This window comes from Diorhabda sublineata, chromosome 10 (genome assembly GCF_026230105.1).
Source record: "Diorhabda sublineata isolate icDioSubl1.1 chromosome 10, icDioSubl1.1, whole genome shotgun sequence".
NCBI lineage: Eukaryota > Metazoa > Arthropoda > Insecta > Coleoptera > Chrysomelidae > Diorhabda > Diorhabda sublineata.
Window position 1 is genome coordinate 20,453,003 of NC_079483.1, and position 23,896 is coordinate 20,476,898.

At 31.9% G+C, this 23,896-nt stretch overlaps 1 protein-coding gene across 1 annotated transcript; it reads left to right on the top strand.

The window, feature by feature from the left end:
* The first annotated feature begins 1,718 nt into the window (after positions 1–1,718).
* LOC130449228 (profilin) lies at positions 1,719–22,374 on the top strand. Its single transcript, XM_056786912.1, has 4 exons — positions 1,719–2,020; positions 16,364–16,535; positions 21,564–21,663; positions 21,761–22,374. Exons 1-3 carry the CDS (start codon positions 1,910–1,912, stop codon positions 21,659–21,661), a joined length of 381 nt encoding a protein of 126 aa, XP_056642890.1. The 5' UTR covers positions 1,719–1,909; the 3' UTR covers positions 21,662–21,663; positions 21,761–22,374.
* Positions 22,375–23,896: the final 1,522 nt, after the last annotated feature.

Below are 23,896 nucleotides of genomic sequence, written 5' to 3' on the forward strand. Positions count from 1 at the left end.
TGTATTAAGGTGTGTAAGCCAAATCGTTACTCGTATATCAATAGATTTATATTCTGAACGTTGGCAACAGTGTGACGACATAAGGTTTACGGTGTTGTAAGATTTATTGTTAGTTCTGACTGCATAAGATTATAATCAGTTATTTTCATAACTATTAAAGGAGAGAAACGAGTACAGCTGTTCAAACCAACCGACTATAAACCTTGTTAATGACCATCGCGCTAAACTCTCATTTGTTCCCACCAAAGGCATTCAAAGAAAGTCCTTTGCGTCGTCGAACCCTCGGTGGCAATCAGATTCCAAAGTTTCTTGTTGAATTCGTTTAGTACCAATCTCGACTCCATCCAATTCTCATGTCTTACGGTTTGATTCAGTTTCCATTGTAACAATCTCCTACTGAATCCTCCGAATATCCAGCATCTTCATGGTCCTTCCTGTGATAACTAGGTCGTCTCGATATCCTACCAAGGAAACACCATCTCTCAGGAAGTTTATGTTCCACGTATCAGTTTCCTGGACCGAACCTTGCGCTACTCCCGAAGTGATTTTTCTTTTGGTACCCTCCTGTTTGAGAGGTAATGAGTGTAACCATAATAAAAATCTCAATTTTACACCAACAATCGAAAAAAATATGGCAACGATGTATTTCAATAGATCGTTTTTGAGAATACAAGGTAAGTGCAGAGTTTTGATTATTTTATTCAAATTATATATAAATCACGAGTCCTAAAGTAAAAAAAAACAAAAACGTCTTAGAAGAAAGAGATTAAGGAATTTTCCAAGATTTCCTCGCAAATAATTTATTCACTTCCTATCTTACGAATCCTAACCTAAAATTCATACCTCACAAATGATTTATTTCACTTTATAAGATGAATAAATTGTGAATTTGAACAAAATTAGGAGAAACGGATCCAACAAGTTTAATTGGAGAAATATATCAACTCAAAATATCATAAAAAGAAATGCCTATTCGTTTTCTGTAATTTGTGACGTCATAAAATTGGATGGTTTGGGGTTGATGAAAGTAGACTATCATATTCCTTATGAAAAAATCCTTGGATTTAACCGATCACGATCTGAATGTTCGGAAACTAATCTGGATCATGTTCATTGCTGTTCGGAAACTAATCAGGATCACGTTCATTGTTGTTTTACCCTCGAAGATTAGTAGGTAAATGCGATCAGCTGACGGTTTATTTCGTTTGATAATTGTTTTTAGGACTAATTATTAATTCCTCTTATATAATTGTCTATGATTAGTTCTCATGAGCAGTGTAAAAATCGTGTGAATAGGTAGATAATTGATAACAGCTAAAAACTAATTATTAAACATCTAGAATCCATTATCAAACTGATTAAATATTGAAAAATAACCCTGAAAAAAAGGAATATAATCATAGATTTCCATAGATAAAGTTTTGTAATTTCAACTGAAAATTGGACTTGACGTTCGGAAACCGATAAAAATGTCATTCTGGGATGGGATTCTCGATCAGCTGATTAAAGTTCACTTAGAATCGAATACGACTAGATTCGTAATTACTTTCGAAATCATTTGTGTCCAATAAATTCAAGTTAATGTCATTTTCATTCATTTAATATTCGTTTATTAAATATTTCACAACTATTCAAATTCATACAATACTTTATTATCTTTAAATTAAATTGATGAGTGTATTCGATTATTATTAGTTCTAGTTCTGTGTCGGAAAATTAGTTGGTAGAAGTGATATTGTGAAAGCGCAGACGTACTTGTCATTTTAAGCTTCCGCTGCTACTACAATCTTCCTTGGCAGACAAAAGTATTCGGCTTCAGTTCCTCGTAGGACAAGTGCTGTATTGGTAGCAAATTTTTTTTAGTGAGTAGATTTGTGTGTGAAGTGATTTTTTTTATTAGATAACTAACATGAGCTGGCAGGATTACGTAGACAAACAGCTCTTGGCTTCAAAATGCGTTACGAAAGCCGCAATCGCTGGACACGACGGTAATGTTTGGGCCAAATCGGATAATTTCGAAGTAAGTGACTTACCTTTTTACCTATCAATATCGATTTATCATTACATGTACTTATTTTTTTTATTATAATCACATTTTTGTATTCTTTGCAAACAAAAGAAAGTAAGGGCTTGGCCGGGTTCCATTCTGTTACTTTTACAATTAAATTTGTATTAAATCACCATAATTACTTAATATAATGAATTGTACACAAAATTAAAACTGTAAATATATAGTTTTTGTCGTATTCAACAAAATTCTGTTGTAATTCGAGTTAGTCGCCGGTTCAAAAACAAGATGGCCGTCTCGCGAATGCGACGTGTGTGGAATATGAAATGTTCCTATACCTACAACAAATAAAAGATTTGCCGTTTGTATCTCGAGATATTTATGCGACTACACGTTTTACTAATTTGAAATTTATATTCTAATTTTATTAGATTCAATTATAATTCATTATTACCTACCTTTCATTATAGTCTACTAGGTAAAGGTATATAATACTTGGATGACATTTTTTGTTGCCAAATATAGTTACAAACGATGTATATGAAAAATTTGCGATCGTTTTTACATTATGTAGGTACTCTACCAGGATACTCTGGTATTTTCACGTAGGTAGTTTGTCTAACTAACGGAATGTTTGGAACCAGTTTTATAACTTGAATAAATGGCATCTAATAAAATCCGATGTCGATACATTTTTTTTTTATTCAATTTATAAGTCGTTTTTACCGCCTGTACGACATTCTCAGTATTTTTTATTTCTATTAAATCTCGTTGTAAAATTAGTTGGTGTAGGATAATTTTTTTGTGAGATCCGCCCTTTCACTTGACGTATGGAAACGTCAAAATCATGAGGGGTACAAAAAAGTCCTTCAACTTGGAGTGTGCTGCCGTGTTATTGATCGGTTGTTGCTGGTCAATGAGCTCTGGTAGCAGCCTTAACCTTCGTTATCAGTCTAGTTTTTTTTTTTTATTAATTTTATGCCGATTTTAATCATAAACATATTTATGCATTGGTAGAAAAGACACGAATTGTTTATGAAAAAATTAATGGAATTTTTACTGTTACAAATATGAAAAATTTGTATTCATTGTTTGATTAAGTTAATTATAGACAAAGTTGTTTATAGTTACCGATTTATGGAGATACAGGGCGGTCAATGTAAATTAATTTGTTATAAAAATATGACGAATTTTAATTTTATTTTAATTGAGCCGCAAAGAAAATTTCAGATCTCGTACGAAATATAATTATTTTTGCGCAATGATCTAATCATAAAGTATGACTCATACTTTAAGTGGTTGATTAGTAATGTTTACAAGAAAAATGATATAAATTTATTGGTTTATTTTCTTTTGGAAATCGAGTGGCTTAATACAGAGAGAACGTCTTTTTATAATGCTGTCACCGTTTATCAGAAACAATTTTAGATAACATACATAGTATATTCCATATTTGCTTCATTTTATCGTTTTCTATTGAACAATAAAAGTTTATGTAGTGAGAAATTCCATTCGGATATAATTCTATTTGTGGTATTTAATTGCAAATTTTAAAAATGCTTTCGATTGTACTCCATACACAGTATTACGATCGTTTAGGTACATAAATTTCACCAACAATCGAAAAATCGACGGTTACACAACGTTGCCAAGTTTAATATTATTTCACAGCATATTTATCAATAATTTCAAATGAATTGAATAGAATTATTTTTATACAGTCGAAGATTTATTACGGGAACGAATTTTCAAAAAATAGTTCCGTTTTCTGAGACTGTTAGATCATAATAGAAGTTGTAGTATCACAGAAATTTGTCGAGGTCGAAAAATTTTTTGTATTAACAACTTCTACAACATTTTTTTTTTAAATTTTTATAGTCCGTTCATTCTAAAACGGTAACCCTTTAGTAATATAGAGTCTAGTCACTACGAAAGATCGTTATCGTTGCAAATGGTTTCCTAACCTCAACAAATCTAGCGGAAATGAATTTAATGTTGATGAAAACAATTTTCAATATCAAACAACAAATAATTTTATGAATCGTTTTAGTTATATCGCGCTTAAGTGGTTTCTGACGATGCAAAATATTTTTGATTGTTCAAATAAGATTCCTAACGAATTAAATGAAAACTTAGACTTTTTTTTTTCAACACCCTGTAGTATTTTGCGCATATAATAAATCATTTTACTCTAGACGTGTTTATTTTTAACCAGTTTCGTACTAAACTGGTTTTGATTGAAGGGAAGTTTTTTTTTTAATGGAATTATGGAAATTACGTACTCGAAATCGTTCTACATAAAAATGTCAGTGGGAAAATTAGTTTCGGTGTCTTGTAACTTTTTTGTATCATAAAATAATGTGTTATGTATGGGTTTGGAAAGACGTACGTTTATGATACTATAAAAATGCCATTTCAACCGTCTCCTATTAACAAAATCTACTGTATACGTTATGGACCATAAAAATAATGCAACAACAACAATATTTACGCCGTAAGAAATTGCTCATAAATTTTGTAATAATACTAGTAACATAATGATGTAGGTATACGAATTACTGAGAAAATATTTCTTTTTATTTCGATATAACGCCGTCTAGCGATGGTTGCGAAACAAGCACTACTTTAGCGCACTTCACTAATTTATTGTAAATGCGATTTTTCAATTTTAAAAACTCTCGTTTCACTCATATCGTATCTCAAATGAAACGGTTCGAGTTACTGAGCGTTCTTAGGCTAAAACGAACAACATAACCTCAATTAGAACTTGAAAAAACATTGGAAATGAACTTGTGACTTTGAATGTTTGATAACGAATCTAGGCAATCAAAATCTGTCAATATTTCAGTTGAATAATATACAAGGTGAGCTATTAAAATGAGAATGTAGAAATTGTTTGGTTGTTCCACACTGTATATAACATTAGATATCTTATATATAGAATGTAGTGCGATTTTTTTTATTTTTTTTTTTTTTTAGTTTTATGGTTACAAAATCCTTTTTTTTGTAAATAAATTTCGCAGGATATAATATTAACAACATGATATATTGGCCATCTTGAAAATTGGCAGACCGAACTGATTTACGACCGATCTCACAACTCGAACCCGTAGCTCGGTAATTTTATGTTTGACTTCGAAATCAATCATAAAAATCCTACGCGCGGCCGACCTGAATTAGCTACACTTTGAAAATCGTTAAATGATTATTGTAATACCGATGAGGATGCGATAATTTCATAAATTCGTACCATTATCCTTTCAGGATCGACGGGCCGAACGTTTTGGAAAATTAGGGCTCAGATTCTAGCCAAAAATTTGATAAACTTGCCGTTGATGAGCCAGTAGGTTTCGCAAAAACTGCTCTAGACGGAATGATGAGTCAATTCCGGATCGCCTATAAGTCGAACTGCTCTATTATAGAGCCGAGCGTCTTGAGGAAGATCGACAAAATGAATAAAAAACGGTAGAAAATAGAATAAAAAACACGGAATAGGAAATAATAGAAAATGTTGTGGAAAGGGGAGACCCAAATACAAAATGCCTTACACCTGGAAAAGTAGAAAGGCTTCGGGATTGAGTATAGAGCATAATAGGAGATTTTTCGTATTGGAAACATTTTTTATCAAAATTCTAATTCTAAAATAATTTTCTCTCTATAAATATTTAATTTAGATGAATAGCCGTTTAAGATATTTTGTTTTTTTTATAATATGACCGTGCACAGCTGTCGCGGAGTTTCATTTGTTAACCAGATGTGATTTGACATAGTACACCATGTTTGAAATAAAAAGTTAACGACAAATATGGAAAAATACGGGCAAGAGCTGTTCCGACGATTATTTTATACGCCGTGTGTCACGAGTGGAAAGAAAATGACATCAGGATTTTATTTTCGTATATATATAAATGTTTGTCGAACAAACGTTATACAGTTTGTCCACGTAATTTGTCGACATATGGGACGTAACTTTTTTATTATTAATTTTACGAAAAAAAGTTATTCTTTATAAAAAGTTGTGCGTGGTCCGAAACTTAAAATTCCATCATCGGATGTTGAATTTTTTCAGTCGTATACGAGGTTTATCGAAAAATGTGATTTTTCATCTAGAGTAAAGTACTTAAGATGTAAATACGAATTTATAAGTGACTAGCAACTTCAACTTAGTCTTCTTTTGTACTGAAACGTGAATCATTCAACGGTTTTTGCTATCAAAACTGACGGGTGATTTCGGTCGAGTAGCGATGTATTCATAAATACAGATCCACCCTCGTATATTAGGTTGAGTATTCGACTGCAATTTAGTGAATTTAATCAGCACTTCAAATTGTATATTATCACATTTTATATATGAAAATTTACTAATCTAATCGACTGGTATATACAGTTTGTCCACGTAATTTGTCTGCATATGGGACATAACTTTTTTATTATTAATTTTACGAAAAAAAGTTATTCTTTATAAAAAGTTGTGCGTGGTCCGAAACCTAAAATTCGATCATCGGATGTTGATTTTTTTCAGTCGTATACGAGGTTTGTCGAAAAATGTAATTTTTGCTCTAAAGTGCCTTTCTTTTTGACAATATCGAAAATTGTTGTAAAGAAAAGATGTTTAGAATTGAAAATAGCTTTCAAATTGTTTATTTACATTAAAAAAATATTTTTTTCTACATTTTCTTTGCGATTACTGTGGAAATTTAAGTTTGCACATTAATGCATCGCATTTTTTAATTATAAATTTGATTAAACAATTCTAAATAAACTTTTAAAAACAATTATCATCCAGTGAATCCTAGATTTATTATGCATTAATGTGCAAACTTAAATTTCCAACGTAATCGCAAATAAAATGCATAAAAAAATTATTTTTTGATGTAAATAAACAATTTGAAAGCTATTTTTAATTCTAAACTTTTCTTTACAACAATTTATACGTATACGACTGAAAAAATTCAACTGATGATCGAATTTTAGTTTTTAGACCATGCAGAACTTTTAACGTCGCGTATTTATTGACCCGACCTCGTAATATATAATTAATAAACGCGCGCGTTTTAAGTGAAATTTTGAGTTTTGATTTTTTTTTGTTACTTGTAGTAAATCGTTCTCGAAACGTTTTTTTTTCTTTTTGGACATTTTAGATTTTGGACCATGCAGAACTTTTAACGTCGCGTATTTATTGACCCGACCTCGTAATATATAATTAATAAACGCGCGCATTTTAAGTGAAATTTTGAGTTTTGATTTTTTTTTTGTTACTTGTAGTAAATCGTTCTCGAAACGTTTTTTTTTCTTTTTGGACATTTTAGATTTTGGACCATGCAGAACTTTTAACGTCGCGTATTTATTGACCCGACCTCGTAATATATAATTAATAAACGCGCGCGTTTTAAGTGAAATTTTGAGTTTTGATTTTTTTTTGTTACTTGTAGTAAATCGTTCTCGAAACGTTTTTTTTCTTTTTGGACATTTTAGATTTTGGACCATGCAGAACTTTTAACGTCGCGTATTTATTGACCCGACCTCGTAATATATAATTAATAAACGCGCGCGTTTTAAGTGAAATTTTGAGTTTTGATTTTTTTTTGTTACTTGTAGTAAATCGTTCTCGAAACGTTTTTTTTTTCTTTTTGGACATTTTAGATTTTGGACCATGCAGAACTTTTTACGTCGCGTATTTATTGACCCGACCTCGTAATATATAATTAATAAACGCGCGCGTTTTAAGTGAAATTTTGAGTTTTGATTTTTTTTTTGTTACTTGTAGTAAATCGTTCTCGAAACGTTTTTTTTTTCTTTTTGGACATTTTAGATTTTGGACCATGCAGAACTTTTAACGTCGCGTATTTATTGACCCGCCCTCGTAATATATAATTAATAAACGCGCGCGTTTTAAGTGAAATTTTGAGTTTTGATTTTTTTTTTGTTACTTGTAGTAAATCGTTCTCGAAACGTTTTTTTTTTTCTTTTTGGACATTTTAGATTTTGGACCATGCAGAACTTTTAACGTCGCGTATTTATTGACCCGACCTCGTAATATATAATTAATAAACGCGCGCGTTTTAAGTGAAATTTTGAGTTTTGATTTTTTTTTTGTTACTTGTAGTAAATCGTTCTCGAAACGTTTTTTTTTTTCTTTTTGGACATTTTAGATTTTGGACCATGCAGAACTTTTAACGTCGCGTATTTATTGACCCGCCCTCGTAATATATAATTAATAAACGCGCGCGTTTTAAGTGAAATTTTGAGTTTTGATTTTTTTTTTGTTACTTGTAGTAAATCGTTCTCGAAACGTTTTTTTTTTTCTTTTTGGACATTTTAGATTTTGGACCATGCAGAACTTTTAACGTCGCGTATTTATTGACCCGACCTCGTAATATATAATTAATAAACGCGCGCGTTTTAAGTGAAATTTTGAGTTTTGATTTTTTTTTGTTACTTGTAGTAAATCGTTCTCGAAACGTTTTTTTTCTTTTTGGACATTTTAGATTTTGGACCATGCAGAACTTTTAACGTCGCGTATTTATTGACCCGACCTCGTAATATATAATTAATAAACGCGCGCGTTTTAAGTGAAATTTTGAGTTTTGATTTTTTTTTGTTACTTGTAGTAAATCGTTCTCGAAACGTTTTTTTTTTCTTTTTGGACATTTTAGATTTTGGACCATGCAGAACTTTTTACGTCGCGTATTTATTGACCCGACCTCGTAATATATAATTAATAAACGCGCGCGTTTTAAGTGAAATTTTGAGTTTTGATTTTTTTTTGTTACTTGTAGTAAATCGTTCTCGAAACGTTTTTTTTTTCTTTTTGGACATTTTAGATTTTGGACCATGCAGAACTTTTTACGTCGCGTATTTATTGACCCGACCTCGTAATATATAATTAATAAACGCGCGCGTTTTAAGTGAAATTTTGAGTTTTGATTTTTTTTTTGTTACTTGTAGTAAATCGTTCTCGAAACGTTTTTTTCTTTTTGGACATTTTAGATTTTGGACCATGCAGAACTTTTAACGTCGCGTATTTATTGACCCGACCTCGTAATATATAATTAATAAACGCGCGCGTTTTAAGTGAAATTTTGTGTTTTGATTTTTTTTTGTTACTTGTAGTAAATCGTTCTCGAAACGTTTTTTTTTTTCTTTTTGGACATTTTAGATTTTGGACCATGCAGAACTTTTAACGTCGCGTATTTATTGACCCGACCTCGTAATATATAATTAATAAACGCGCGCGTTTTAAGTGAAATTTTGAGTTTTGATTTTTTTTTGTTACTTGTAGTAAATCGTTCTCGAAACGTTTTTTTTTTCTTTTTGGACATTTTAGATTTTGGACCATGCAGAACTTTTAACGTCGCGTATTTATTGACCCGACCTCGTAATATATAATTAATAAACGCGCGCGTTTTAAGTGAAATTTTGAGTTTTGATTTTTTTTTTTGTTACTTGTAGTAAATCGTTCTCGAAACGTTTTTTTTTTCTTTTTGGACATTTTAGATTTTGGACCATGCAGAACTTTTAACGTCGCGTATTTATTGACCCGCCCTCGTAATATATAATTAATAAACGCGCGCGTTTTAAGTGAAATTTTGAGTTTTGATTTTTTTTTGTTACTTGTAGTAAATCGTTCTCGAAACGTTTTTTTTTCTTTTTGGACATTTTAGATTTTGGACCATGCAGAACTTTTAACGTCGCGTATTTATTGACCCGACCTCGTAATATATAATTAATAAACGCGCGCGTTTTAAGTGAAATTTTGAGTTTTGATTTTTTTTTGTTACTTGTAGTAAATCGTTCTCGAAACGTTTTTTTTTCTTTTTGGACATTTTAGATTTTGGACCATGCAGAACTTTTAACGTCGCGTATTTATTGACCCGCCCTCGTAATATATAATTAATAAACGCGCGCGTTTTAAGTGAAATTTTGAGTTTTGATTTTTTTTTGTTACTTGTAGTAAATCGTTCTCGAAACGTTTTTTTTTCTTTTTGGACATTTTAGATTTTGGACCATGCAGAACTTTTAACGTCGCGTATTTATTGACCCGCCCTCGTAATATATAATTAATAAACGCGCGCGTTTTAAGTGAAATTTTGAGTTTTGATTTTTTTTTGTTACTTGTAGTAAATCGTTCTCGAAACGTTTTTTTTTCTTTTTGGACATTTTAGATTTTGGACCATGCAGAACTTTTAACGTCGCGTATTTATTGACCCGCCCTCGTAATATATAATTAATAAACGCGCGCGTTTTAAGTGAAATTTTGAGTTTTGATTTTTTTTTGTTACTTGTAGTAAATCGTTCTCGAAACGTTTTTTTTTCTTTTTGGACATTTTAGATTTTGGACCATGCAGAACTTTTAACGTCGCGTATTTATTGACCCGCCCTCGTAATATATAATTAATAAACGCGCGCGTTTTAAGTGAAATTTTGAGTTTTGATTTTTTTTTGTTACTTGTAGTAAATCGTTCTCGAAACGTTTTTTTTTCTTTTTGGACATTTTAGATTTTGGACCATGCAGAACTTTTAACGTCGCGTATTTATTGACCCGCCCTCGTAATATATAATTAATAAACGCGCGCGTTTTAAGTGAAATTTTGAGTTTTGATTTTTTTTTGTTACTTGTAGTAAATCGTTCTCGAAACGTTTTTTTTTCTTTTTGGACATTTTAGATTTTGGACCATGCAGAACTTTTAACGTCGCGTATTTATTGACCCGACCTCGTAATATATAATTAATAAACGCGCGCGTTTTAAGTGAAATTTTGAGTTTTGATTTTTTTTTTGTTACTTGTAGTAAATCGTTCTCGAAACGTTTTTTTCTTTTTGGACATTTTAGATTTTGGACCATGCAGAACTTTTAACGTCGCGTATTTATTGACCCGACCTCGTAATATATAATTAATAAACGCGCGCGTTTTAAGTGAAATTTTGAGTTTTGATTTTTTTTTTGTTACTTGTAGTAAATCGTTCTCGAAACGTTTTTTTTTTTCTTTTTGGACATTTTAGATTTTGGACCATGCAGAACTTTTAACGTCGCGTATTTATTGACCCGACCTCGTAATATATAATTAATAAACGCGCGCGTTTTAAGTGAAATTTTGAGTTTTGATTTTTTTTTGTTACTTGTAGTAAATCGTTCTCGAAACGTTTTTTTTTCTTTTTGGACATTTTAGATTTTGGACCATGCAGAACTTTTAACGTCGCGTATTTATTGACCCGCCCTCGTAATATATAATTAATAAACGCGCGCGTTTTAAGTGAAATTTTGAGTTTTTTTTTGTTTTGTTACTTGTAGTAAATCGTTCTCGAAACGTTTTTTTTTCTTTTTGGACATTTTAGATTTTGGACCATGCAGAACTTTTAACGTCGCGTATTTATTGACCCGCCCTCGTAATATATAATTAATAAACGCGCGCGTTTTAAGTGAAATTTTGAGTTTTTTTTTGTTTTGTTACTTGTAGTAAATCGTTCTCGAAACGTTTTTTTTTCTTTTTGGACATTTTAGATTTTGGACCATGCAGAACTTTTAACGTCGCGTATTTATTGACCCGCCCTCGTAATATATAATTAATAAACGCGCGCGTTTTAAGTGAAATTTTGAGTTTTTTTTTGTTTTGTTACTTGTAGTAAATCGTTCTCGAAACGTTTTTTTTTCTTTTTGGACATTTTAGATTTTGGACCATGCAGAACTTTTAACGTCGCGTATTTATTGACCCGACCTCGTAATATATAATTAATAAACGCGCGCGTTTTAAGTGAAATTTTGAGTTTTTTTTTGTTTTGTTACTTGTAGTAAATCGTTCTCGAAACGTTTTTTTTTCTTTTTGGACATTTTAGATTTTGGACCATGCAGAACTTTTAACGTCGCGTATTTATTGACCCGCCCTCGTAATATATAATTAATAAACGCGCGCGTTTTAAGTGAAATTTTGAGTTTTTTTTTGTTTTGTTACTTGTAGTAAATCGTTCTCGAAACGTTTTTTTTTCTTTTTGGACATTTTAGATTTTGGACCATGCAGAACTTTTAACGTCGCGTATTTATTGACCCGCCCTCGTAATATATAATTAATAAACGCGCGCGTTTTAAGTGAAATTTTGAGTTTTTTTTTGTTTTGTTACTTGTAGTAAATCGTTCTCGAAACGTTTTTTTTTCTTTTTGGACATTTTAGATTTTGGACCATGCAGAACTTTTAACGTCGCGTATTTATTGACCCGACCTCGTAATATATAATTAATAAACGCGCGCGTTTTAAGTGAAATTTTGAGTTTTTTTTTGTTTTGTTACTTGTAGTAAATCGTTCTCGAAACGTTTTTTTTTCTTTTTGGACATTTTAGATTTTGGACCATGCAGAACTTTTAACGTCGCGTATTTATTGACCCGCCCTCGTAATATATAATTAATAAACGCGCGCGTTTTAAGTGAAATTTTGAGTTTTTTTTTGTTTTGTTACTTGTAGTAAATCGTTCTCGAAACGTTTTTTTTTCTTTTTGGACATTTTAGATTTTGGACCATGCAGAACTTTTAACGTCGCGTATTTATTGACCCGACCTCGTAATATATAATTAATAAACGCGCGCGTTTTAAGTGAAATTTTGAGTTTTGATTTTTTTTTTTGTTACTTGTAGTAAATCGTTCTCGAAACGTTTTTTTTTTCTTTTTGGACATTTTAGATTTTGGACCATGCAGAACTTTTAACGTCGCGTATTTATTGACCCGCCCTCGTAATATATAATTAATAAACGCGCGCGTTTTAAGTGAAATTTTGAGTTTTGATTTTTTTTTGTTACTTGTAGTAAATCGTTCTCGAAACGTTTTTTTTTCTTTTTGGACATTTTAGATTTTGGACCATGCAGAACTTTTAACGTCGCGTATTTATTGACCCGACCTCGTAATATATAATTAATAAACGCGCGCGTTTTAAGTGAAATTTTGAGTTTTGATTTTTTTTTGTTACTTGTAGTAAATCGTTCTCGAAACGTTTTTTTTTCTTTTTGGACATTTTAGATTTTGGACCATGCAGAACTTTTAACGTCGCGTATTTATTGACCCGCCCTCGTAATATATAATTAATAAACGCGCGCGTTTTAAGTGAAATTTTGAGTTTTTTTTTGTTTTGTTACTTGTAGTAAATCGTTCTCGAAACGTTTTTTTTTCTTTTTGGACATTTTAGATTTTGGACCATGCAGAACTTTTAACGTCGCGTATTTATTGACCCGCCCTCGTAATATATAATTAATAAACGCGCGCGTTTTAAGTGAAATTTTGAGTTTTTTTTTGTTTTGTTACTTGTAGTAAATCGTTCTCGAAACGTTTTTTTTTCTTTTTGGACATTTTAGATTTTGGACCATGCAGAACTTTTAACGTCGCGTATTTATTGACCCGCCCTCGTAATATATAATTAATAAACGCGCGCGTTTTAAGTGAAATTTTGAGTTTTGATTTTTTTTTGTTACTTGTAGTAAATCGTTCTCGAAACGTTTTTTTTTCTTTTTGGACATTTTAGATTTTGGACCATGCAGAACTTTTAACGTCGCGTATTTATTGACCCGCCCTCGTAATATATAATTAATAAACGCGCGCGTTTTAAGTGAAATTTTGAGTTTTGATTTTTTTTTGTTACTTGTAGTAAATCGTTCTCGAAACGTTTTTTTTTCTTTTTGGACATTTTAGATTTTGGACCATGCAGAACTTTTAACGTCGCGTATTTATTGACCCGCCCTCGTAATATATAATTAATAAACGCGCGCGTTTTAAGTGAAATTTTGAGTTTTGATTTTTTTTTGTTACTTGTAGTAAATCGTTCTCGAAACGTTTTTTTTTCTTTTTGGACATTTTAGATTTTGGACCATGCAGAACTTTTAACGTCGCGTATTTATTGACCCGACCTCGTAATATATAATTAATAAACGCGCGCGTTTTAAGTGAAATTTTGAGTTTTGATTTTTTTTTTGTTACTTGTAGTAAATCGTTCTCGAAACGTTTTTTTCTTTTTGGACATTTTAGATTTTGGACCATGCAGAACTTTTAACGTCGCGTATTTATTGACCCGACCTCGTAATATATAATTAATAAACGCGCGCGTTTTAAGTGAAATTTTGAGTTTTGATTTTTTTTTTGTTACTTGTAGTAAATCGTTCTCGAAACGTTTTTTTTTTTCTTTTTGGACATTTTAGATTTTGGACCATGCAGAACTTTTAACGTCGCGTATTTATTGACCCGACCTCGTAATATATAATTAATAAACGCGCGCGTTTTAAGTGAAATTTTGAGTTTTGATTTTTTTTTGTTACTTGTAGTAAATCGTTCTCGAAACGTTTTTTTTTCTTTTTGGACATTTTAGATTTTGGACCATGCAGAACTTTTAACGTCGCGTATTTATTGACCCGCCCTCGTAATATATAATTAATAAACGCGCGCGTTTTAAGTGAAATTTTGAGTTTTTTTTTGTTTTGTTACTTGTAGTAAATCGTTCTCGAAACGTTTTTTTTTCTTTTTGGACATTTTAGATTTTGGACCATGCAGAACTTTTAACGTCGCGTATTTATTGACCCGCCCTCGTAATATATAATTAATAAACGCGCGCGTTTTAAGTGAAATTTTGAGTTTTTTTTTGTTTTGTTACTTGTAGTAAATCGTTCTCGAAACGTTTTTTTTTCTTTTTGGACATTTTAGATTTTGGACCATGCAGAACTTTTAACGTCGCGTATTTATTGACCCGCCCTCGTAATATATAATTAATAAACGCGCGCGTTTTAAGTGAAATTTTGAGTTTTTTTTTGTTTTGTTACTTGTAGTAAATCGTTCTCGAAACGTTTTTTTTTCTTTTTGGACATTTTAGATTTTGGACCATGCAGAACTTTTAACGTCGCGTATTTATTGACCCGACCTCGTAATATATAATTAATAAACGCGCGCGTTTTAAGTGAAATTTTGAGTTTTGATTTTTTTTTTGTTACTTGTAGTAAATCGTTCTCGAAACGTTTTTTTTTTCTATTTTATTTTAAAAATTCTTTTCGGACGACAAGTTATCCGTTTGTTTCATTTTTTTTTATTCGTCATACAACTCTGTGCGTGATACATTTCGCAAGAATGCATTATTGACAATATCAATGTCGTTTAATAATCTTGACCCATTATTATTGTAAGTAAAAAATAATCTATTTTGAAGTCTCTCTTTTTTTTCTTTTTCTTTTTATGCGGGTACGTCTAAACGAAACAAAGAACGTTCTGAACTTTCAAAGGTCACGCGATTCAGTTGACCTTTCGAATGATTGAATCAACGACTGGTAAAAGCGTTTATGGAGTATGTATTGAAAAAAATTTTATTTACAGTCAGGTTTAATTTAATTCGTTGAAATCGTGATTTTTTTTTTCACTATACAATGGAATATTTTGTAAATATTTTTTAGTGATATTTCAATCACAATCCGAATAATTCACATTAGGGCTGGGCAATTATCAAAAAATATAATCGATTAATCGAAATCGATCGCCCGATTAATCGATTATTTTGACCGCCCCTAGTTGACATATTTTAAGGTCTTAAAGTATGAGAATCGATTTAAATTTCTTAATTATAGACCAAAATCGATAATTTTTGAATTGGGGGGAGAATTGAAAAAAGTCGAATGGCGAAGTTGTTGCATAACCTCAAAAGTTTTTTTTCTCGAAATTTGTCGAATTTGGTTATTTTAACAAAACAATTATTTCTGAAATGAATAAATTCGATCAAACGGAAAAATTTTAATAATTATTTTTTTCTACAGTTAAAACTAAAATTGAAATTATTCGAAAAAATACTTTTTGACTAATCAAATTTACGAAACTCAAATTTGGATATCGTTAAATTGGAAAAAGAATCTTTCGATATCCAATTATTAGAATATACCTTAATTGTAAAGAAACACGAAAATTATTTAATTTTTATATACGAGGATAGTCGCAAAAGTACCTGGTTTGATCTAGAAATCAAAGATACCGCTCTATTAGAAAATACTAAGTATTTGAAAACGGTTCTTTTTGATAAAGTTGTTAATAAATTTGTAAACATCGCAAAAATATTGGTCATACTTTTATTTGAAAGACCCCGATCCGCTAAATATGAAAGCTGAACTAGATTTCACTCTGCTCCATCGTTGCGCTTTCCCAGTATTGACGGAAACGCTAACATTGATATAAAAAAAAGCCTCAGGGAGGTTCACGTTGAGAGTTACATTACGAGGTGGAGTCCAGAACGAAGAGAAGTGTCTGGAATCACACATAATGGAACGTGGTGCAAGACAAATTCCGATCCGAATGGATCCAAGACCGAGCGAGATGACAATTAGATTAAACGAATGATTTTCTCGTTGTTTCCAGGTTACTAAAGAAGAACTAGCGAAATTAGTTCAAGGTTTCGAAAAACAAGACATTCTCACATCCTCAGGTGTAACTTTAGCCGGTAACAGATACATATACCTTTCCGGTACAGACCGTGTCATTAGGGCGAAATTGGGAAAAGTCGGTGTACATTGCATGAAAACGACACAAGGTACGTAGATTTTATTTTTCACCTTTTTACCATATTTTTTGCTATTGGAAGTACCCAAGATTACGAGGGTTGTTCAAATATGTCGGGTGTCGAAAATTCCTCAATTTTGAGCAGAAAGAAGAAAATTAAAGCTAAGTTTCCACTATTTTCGGTGAATTGGTTTGGGAAACGTCGGAATACCCTTCTCATAGTCCGGATTTGTCGCCGCGCGACTATTTATTCGGTACGCTGAAACTACGATTTGCGTTTGAATATTTCGTGCGATATATTCGTACCGCCCTCGTAGTATTGGCGAGTGCAGGAAAAAAGAGATACTTAAAAGTGAGTTTAGAAATTGAAATATGCCGGTGAGTATGTCGACACATGTGTGTATTAAAAATACACGCGACGCATACCGAGAGACATTCCAATAGCCTGACATTCTATACCTGCCGACGAAATTTCTCGAAAAAAAAAAAAAAAAAAAAAAAAAAAAAAAAAACTCGCGAGGTGTTGTTGGTGAAACGTGACGCGCCCTATTTTTGGTCAACGACCAAACTAGTTTTTGTTGAATTTCCGATCTTTAAATAATTCAAAGTATGCAATTTCGGTTTTTTAATAAATAATATTTAATTTAATCGCGTGAAAATTTTAATCACGTTTTACCGTTATAATTATTACAGACGGTGTCTCAAAAAAGCGTTTTAACCCAAATTCTTGGAAACCTCGATAGTCCGAAGCACACTAGGCCGATCAGGCGCTTTGTCTTGAACCTTTTGGTGTCGTTAGGTAGATTTTGGGTGTTTAACGACACTCGCAGATAACGTGGTCTACAGTTTCGTTTTCTACCATGCACCAGCGGCACTCCGGATCTTCCGCGGTGCCCATGGAGTGAAGGTGTCGTCTTGGATGGCAGTATCCGGTTAGAAGTTGGGTCGCTGGTCAGATTTCGCGCCTGTGGACCTTCGTTTGTCTTATCCCGTGTTCGTTTTTGAAGATGATGCCATTAGCGATTGGTTCGGGATGCATTGGTAGCTTTTGCAATGGTTCTGGATGGTGTTCATCCATTCAACCGGAAATTACCTTGTCGCCTATTCTCCAAATGTTGTGGAGACGTTGTGGGAGATCGTGTGGCTTCAATTTTTGCGCCGGCCGTGTCTTATAAGGTTTTAAACCCAAATTTTCCACGTAGTGGAGTAAAATATGCTCAATTGATGCGAATCGACATTTCACGGTCATGACAGATGCGGCCGTAATATTTTCTTGGGTCCTCACTGTATGTTTTCGTGTTAGTGGGTGGTTTAATGTCCAATAGTGTAAACTGGGTTCAAAATTTAGTCACAAGCTTTCGATTAGTTCCTTAAGCGGGCTGACCAAACTGTTCAATTCAATTTTCATCGATATCCATTGATTTTCATCGATTTTCGTTACTTTCCACTTGATTATCTTTGGTTTTTATCGGAATCTTTGAGTTTTACACTTAATTCAATTGATTTTTCTTTAGGTTTTCAACAATTTTCATCATTGTTCTTTGATTTTTGATGGATTTCTTGAGTTTTCCGCGATTCAAATTGACTTTTCTTCATGTTTTGATTAATTTTCATCGATATCCATTGATTTTTGATGCATTTCTTGAGTTTTCCGCGATTCAAATGGACTTTTCTTCGGGTTTTCATCCATTTTCACTATTGTTCTTCCATTTTTGACGGATTTCTTGAGTTTTCCGCGATTCAAATTGACTTTTCTTCATATTTTGATTAATTTTCACAATTTCCATTGATTTTTGATGGATTTTTTGAGTTTTCCGCGATTCAAATTTATTTTTCTTCATATTCTGATTAATTTTCATCAATTTCCATTGATTTTTGACGGATTTTTTGAGTTTTCCGCGATTCAAATTTATTTTTCTTCATATTCTGATTAATTTTCATCAATTTCCATTGATTTTTGACGGATTTCTTGAGTTTTCCGCGATTCAAATTGACTTTTCTTCTGGTTTTCATCCATTTTCACTATTGTTCTTCCATTTTTGACGGATTTCTTGAATTTTCCGCGATTCAAATTGACTTTTCTTCATATTTTGATTAATTTTCATCAATTTCCATTGATTTTTGATGGATTTCTTGAGTTTTCCGCGATTTGGATTGCCTTTTCTTCATGTTTTTATTAATTTTCATCGATATCCATTGATTTTTGATGCATTTCTTGAGTTGTCCGCGATTCAAATGGACTTTTCTTCGGGTTTTCATCCATTTTCACTATTGTTCTTCCATTTTTGACGGATTTGTTGAGTTTTCCGCGATTCAAATTGACTTTTCTTCATGTTTTGATTAATTTTCATCGATATCCATTGATTTTTGATGCATTTCTTGAGTTTTCCGCGATTCAAATGGACTTTTCTTCGGGTTTTCATCCATTTTCACTATTGTTCTTCCATTTTTGACGGATTTCTTGAGTTTTCCGCGATTCAAATTGACTTTTCTTCATGTTTTGATTAATTTTCATCGATATCCATTGATTTTTGATGCATTTCTTGAGTTTTCCGCGATTCAAATTGACTTTTCTTCGGGTTTTCATCCATTTTCACTATTGTTCTTCCATTTTTGACGGATTTCTTGAGTTTTTCCGCGATTCAAATTGACTTTTCTTCATGTTTTGATTAATTTTCATCAATTTCCATTGATTTTTGATGGATTTTCTTGAGTTTTCCGCGATTTTGGATTGCCTTTCTTCTTCATGTTTTATTAATTTTCATCGATATCCATTGATTTTGATGCATTTCTTGAGTTGTCCGCGATTCAAATGGACTTTTTCTTCGGGTTTTTCATCCATTTTCACTATTGTTCTTCCATTTTTTGACGGATTTGATTTTCCGCGATTCAAATTGACTTTTCTTCATGTTTTGATTAATTTTCATCGATATCCATTGATTTTTGATGCATTTCTTGAGTTTTCCGCGATTCAAATGGACTTTTCTTCGGGTTTTCATCCATTTTCACTATTGTTCTTCCATTTTTGACGGATTTCTTGAGTTTTCCGCGATTCAAATTGACTTTTCTTCATGTTTTGATTAATTTTCATCGATATCCATTGATTTTTGATGCATTTCTTGAGTTTTCCCGCGATTCAAATGACTTTTCTTCGGGTTTTCATCCATTTTCACTATTGTTCTTCCATTTTTGACGGATTTGTTGAGTTTCCGCGATTCAAATTGACTTTTCTTCATGTTTTGATTAATTTTCATCGATATCCATTGATTTTTGATGCATTTCTTGAGTTTTCCGCGATTCAAATGGACTTTTCTTCGGGTTTTCATCCATTTTCACTATTGTTCTTCCATTTTTGACGGATTTCTTGAGTTTTCCGCGATTCAAATTGACTTTTCTTCATGTTTTGATTAATTTTCATCGATATCCATTGATTTTTGATGCATTTCTTGAGTTTTCCGCGATTCAAATTGACTTTTCTTCGGGTTTTCATCCATTTTCACTATTGTTCTTCCATTTTTGACGGATTTCTTGAGTTTTCCGCGATTCAAATTGACTTTTCTTCATGTTTTGATTAATTTTCATCAATTTCCATTGATTTTTGATGGATTTCTTGAGTTTTCCCGCGATTTGGATTGCCTTTTCTTCATGTTTTTATTAATTTTCATCGATATCCATTGATTTTTGATGCATTTCTTGAGTTGTCCGCGATTCAAATGGACTTTTCTTCGGGTTTTCATCCATTTTCACTATTGTTCTTCCATTTTTGACGGATTTGTTGAGTTTTCCGCGATTCAAATTGACTTTTCTTCATGTTTTGATTAATTTTCATCGATATCCATTGATTTTTGATGCATTTCTTGAGTTTTCCGCGATTCAAATGGACTTTTCTTCGGGTTTTCATCCATTTTCACTATTGTTCTTCCATTTTTGACGGATTTCTTGAGTTTTCCGCGATTCAAATTGACTTTTCTTCATATTCTGATTAATTTTCATCAATTTCCATTGATTTTTGACGGATTTCTTGAGTTTCCGCGATTCGAATTGACTTTTCTTCTGGTTTTCATCCATTTTCACTATTGTTCTTCCATTTTTGACGGATTTCTTGAATTTTCCGCGATTCAAATTGACTTTTCTTCATATTTTGATTAATTTTCATCAATTTCCATTGATTTTTGATGGATTTCTTGAGTTTTCCGCGATTTGGATTGCCTTTTCTTCATGTTTTGATTAATTTTCATCGATATCCATTGATTTTTGATGCATTTCTTGAGTTTTCCGCGATTCAAATTGACTTTTCTTCGGGTTTTCATCCATTTTCACTATTGTTCTTCCATTTTTGACGTATTTCTTGAGTTTTCCCGCGATTCAAATTGACTTTTCTTCATGTTTTGATTAATTTTCATCGATATCCATTGATTTTTGACGAATTTCTTGAGTTTTCCGCGATTTTTTATGGTAAAATTCAATAATTTGCAAGCGTTGTTCGTCCGTACGTCGATTCATGATTAAATTATAGACTAAACTGAACAGTTTATATGTATTATTATAAACAAGAGTTTGAACCGAACCCGAACCGGAACGAAACGGATTGCGCGAACCGGTTTTTGAACCCACGATCGGCCCTGTCTATATAATTATATATACGCGTTCAGGTAAAAAAAAAATTAGCACAACACCACTGGCAACACCCCCTCGTATAATATTTATTAAAAAAAATTTTTTTGACGTAAAAGATCCCTCGGAAATTTTAATATTTCGTAGTTTCTCGTACAATTTACTAAATATACTTTTCTTAGTGTATCTTATTGTCCTCTTTATACTTAGTAAGTATTTTTAGAAAATTGTAAATTTGAAACACCCTATATATTTCAATTGATCGATGATTGTTCGTATTAAAACGGCGTAAAGATTTTCTTTTACTTAACATCAAAATTTAAGTATTCGAAGAAAAGTTTTATTAGACAGGGTCGGCTCCAGTACGTAATTCATTTTTTTTTTTTTTTATATATTTTATATATTGTTCGAAATCGGATCAATTTTTTGTATCGATTTGTTCCAGCCGTTGTAGTATCCCTTTACGAAGATCCAATTCAACCCCAACAAGCAGCGTCGGTGGTAGAAAAGCTAGGTGAATACTTAATTACCTGCGGTTTCTAGATGTAAGTAAAATACGTCACTCGGCGATCGTAATAATTTGAAAAAAATTATCGACATTTGCGAATGAACTGACGGTTGAATTTTTGTTTTGTTTTGCAGATAGTGCGTGCCGCTGTAAGCAGCCATGCCGCGCGGCGAAAATTTATTAATTATTAAATTTGTATTTTTTTCAAAACAACAGCGAACCGGCAATGCGTATACCGAGCGCATCATCATAAATACACGAAAAAAAAAAAAAAAAATAAATAAAAATAAAAAATCATCAAAATCGGGAAATTTTTCCTATTTTATATAAACATAAATAGTATAAATATTATATATTATTATCGGTTTTTCGTTTATAGTCGCGTCTATCGGAATTATAGGTTACGCTACGAGGGGCGTAAAAAATAAATTTAAAACTGGTAAAAAGTTTTATGTATTGTACGTACCTCGTAGCATAACTTTTTAACGATTGCCGATCGTAATTTTCGACTGTGGTCTCAATTTTCATTGTTTTTTTTTTTAAGTTTTTTCTTTCTCTTTGAAAGAGTTTCGAAAAATTTGGAAAACGTTTTCGAAACACTTTTTTTATTTTTTTTTTTTTTAAATATGAAGCATTTCTTTTTGTTAGCTTTTTCTCGTACCATTGCTATAAATATCTAGAAACATTTGATACTGAAGAACTTACAGTTTAGGATTTTTTAATAAAAAAAATCTCTAGTCCTGCCGTTTCTATTTTTTTATTTTCGATCCCCTCAACTCCCCCCCCCCCCTCTTTTTTCCCCAACGCTTTTATAATAGTGCCGAACGATTTGAAGAAAAAGAAGAAGAAAAAAAACGGTTAACGGATTTATCAGAAAAGAAGATTTTTAGTAAATAATAATCGAAGCACAAATTATTTATATGAACGACGAATTTTATTATCCGCTTTTTCAGTTTGTGAAAAATTTGTTTGTTTCATGGTATAAAACTTGACAAAACCGTTTTTTTTTTTATCGTGCAATCGAACAGGACTTCCAATTTAAAATTTATAAATTAAAAAAAAATTGTACCGGAATTGTTTAGCGTATTATATCCCCCTCGTAATCGCGATTCTTATTTCATATATCGTCGTCGTTCTGGTAGACAAAAAAAACGACCTTAACCGGTACAACTACGGTTTCGGTGCGGTTCCGTTTAGTGTGCGCTAGCCTTAACGCAATGCTTTCGTCCATTTTCACTATTGTTCTTTGATTTTTGACGGATTTCTTGAGTTTTCCGCGATTTGAATTGACTTTTCTTTTGGTTTTCATCAATTTTCACTATTGTTCTTTGATTTTTGATGGATTTCTTGAGTTTTCCGCGATTTGAATGGACTTTTCTTCATATTTTGATCAATTTTCATCAATTTCCATTGATTTTTGACGGATTTCTTGAGTTTTCCGCGATTTGAATTGATTTTTCTTCTGGTTCCATCCATTTTCAACAGTAACCATTGATTTTTGACGGATTTCTTGAGTTTCCGCGATTCGAATTGACATTTCTTTTGGTTTTCATCCATTTTCACTATTCTTTGATTTTTGTCGAATGTCGTGAGTTTTCCGCGATTCAAATTGACTTTTTTTCGGGTTTTATCCATTTTCACTATTGTTCTTTGATTTTTGACGAATTTCTTGTGTTTCCGCGATTTAAATTGACTTTTCTTCTGGTTTCATCCATTTTCATCAGTAACCATTGATTTTTTACGAATTTCTTGAGTTTTCCGCGATTCAAATTGACTTTTCTTCAGGTTTTCATCCATTTTCACTATTGTTCTTTGATTTTTGATGGATTTCTTGAGTTTTCCGCGATTTGAATGGACTTTTCTTCATATTTTGATCAATTTTCATCAATTTCCATTGATTTTTGACGGATTTCTTGAGTTTTCCGCGATTTGAATTGATTTTTCTTCTGGTTCCATCCATTTTCAACAGTAACCATTGATTTTTGACGGATTTCTTGAGTTTCCGCGATTCGAATTGACATTTCTTTTGGTTTTCATCCATTTTCACTATTCTTTGATTTTTGTCGAATGTCGTGAGTTTTCCGCGATTCAAATTGACTTTTTTTCGGGTTTTATCCATTTTCACTATTGTTCTTTGATTTTTGATGGATTTCTTGAGTTTTCCGCGATTTGAATGGACTTTTCTTCATATTTTGATCAATTTTCATCAATTTCCATTGATTTTTGACGGATTTCTTGAGTTTTCCCGCGATTTGAATTGATTTTTCTTC

Coding starts and splice junctions, on each gene's coding strand:
- LOC130449228 (XM_056786912.1), top strand. CDS start 1,910: ATGAGCTGGCAGGATTACGTAGACAAACAGCTCTTGGCTTCAAAATGC. Junction 2,021..16,363: donor CCAAATCGGATAATTTCGAA/GTAAGTGACTTA, acceptor CGTTGTTTCCAG/GTTACTAAAGAAGAACTAGC. Junction 16,536..21,563: donor TTGCATGAAAACGACACAAG/GTACGTAGATTT, acceptor GATTTGTTCCAG/CCGTTGTAGTATCCCTTTAC.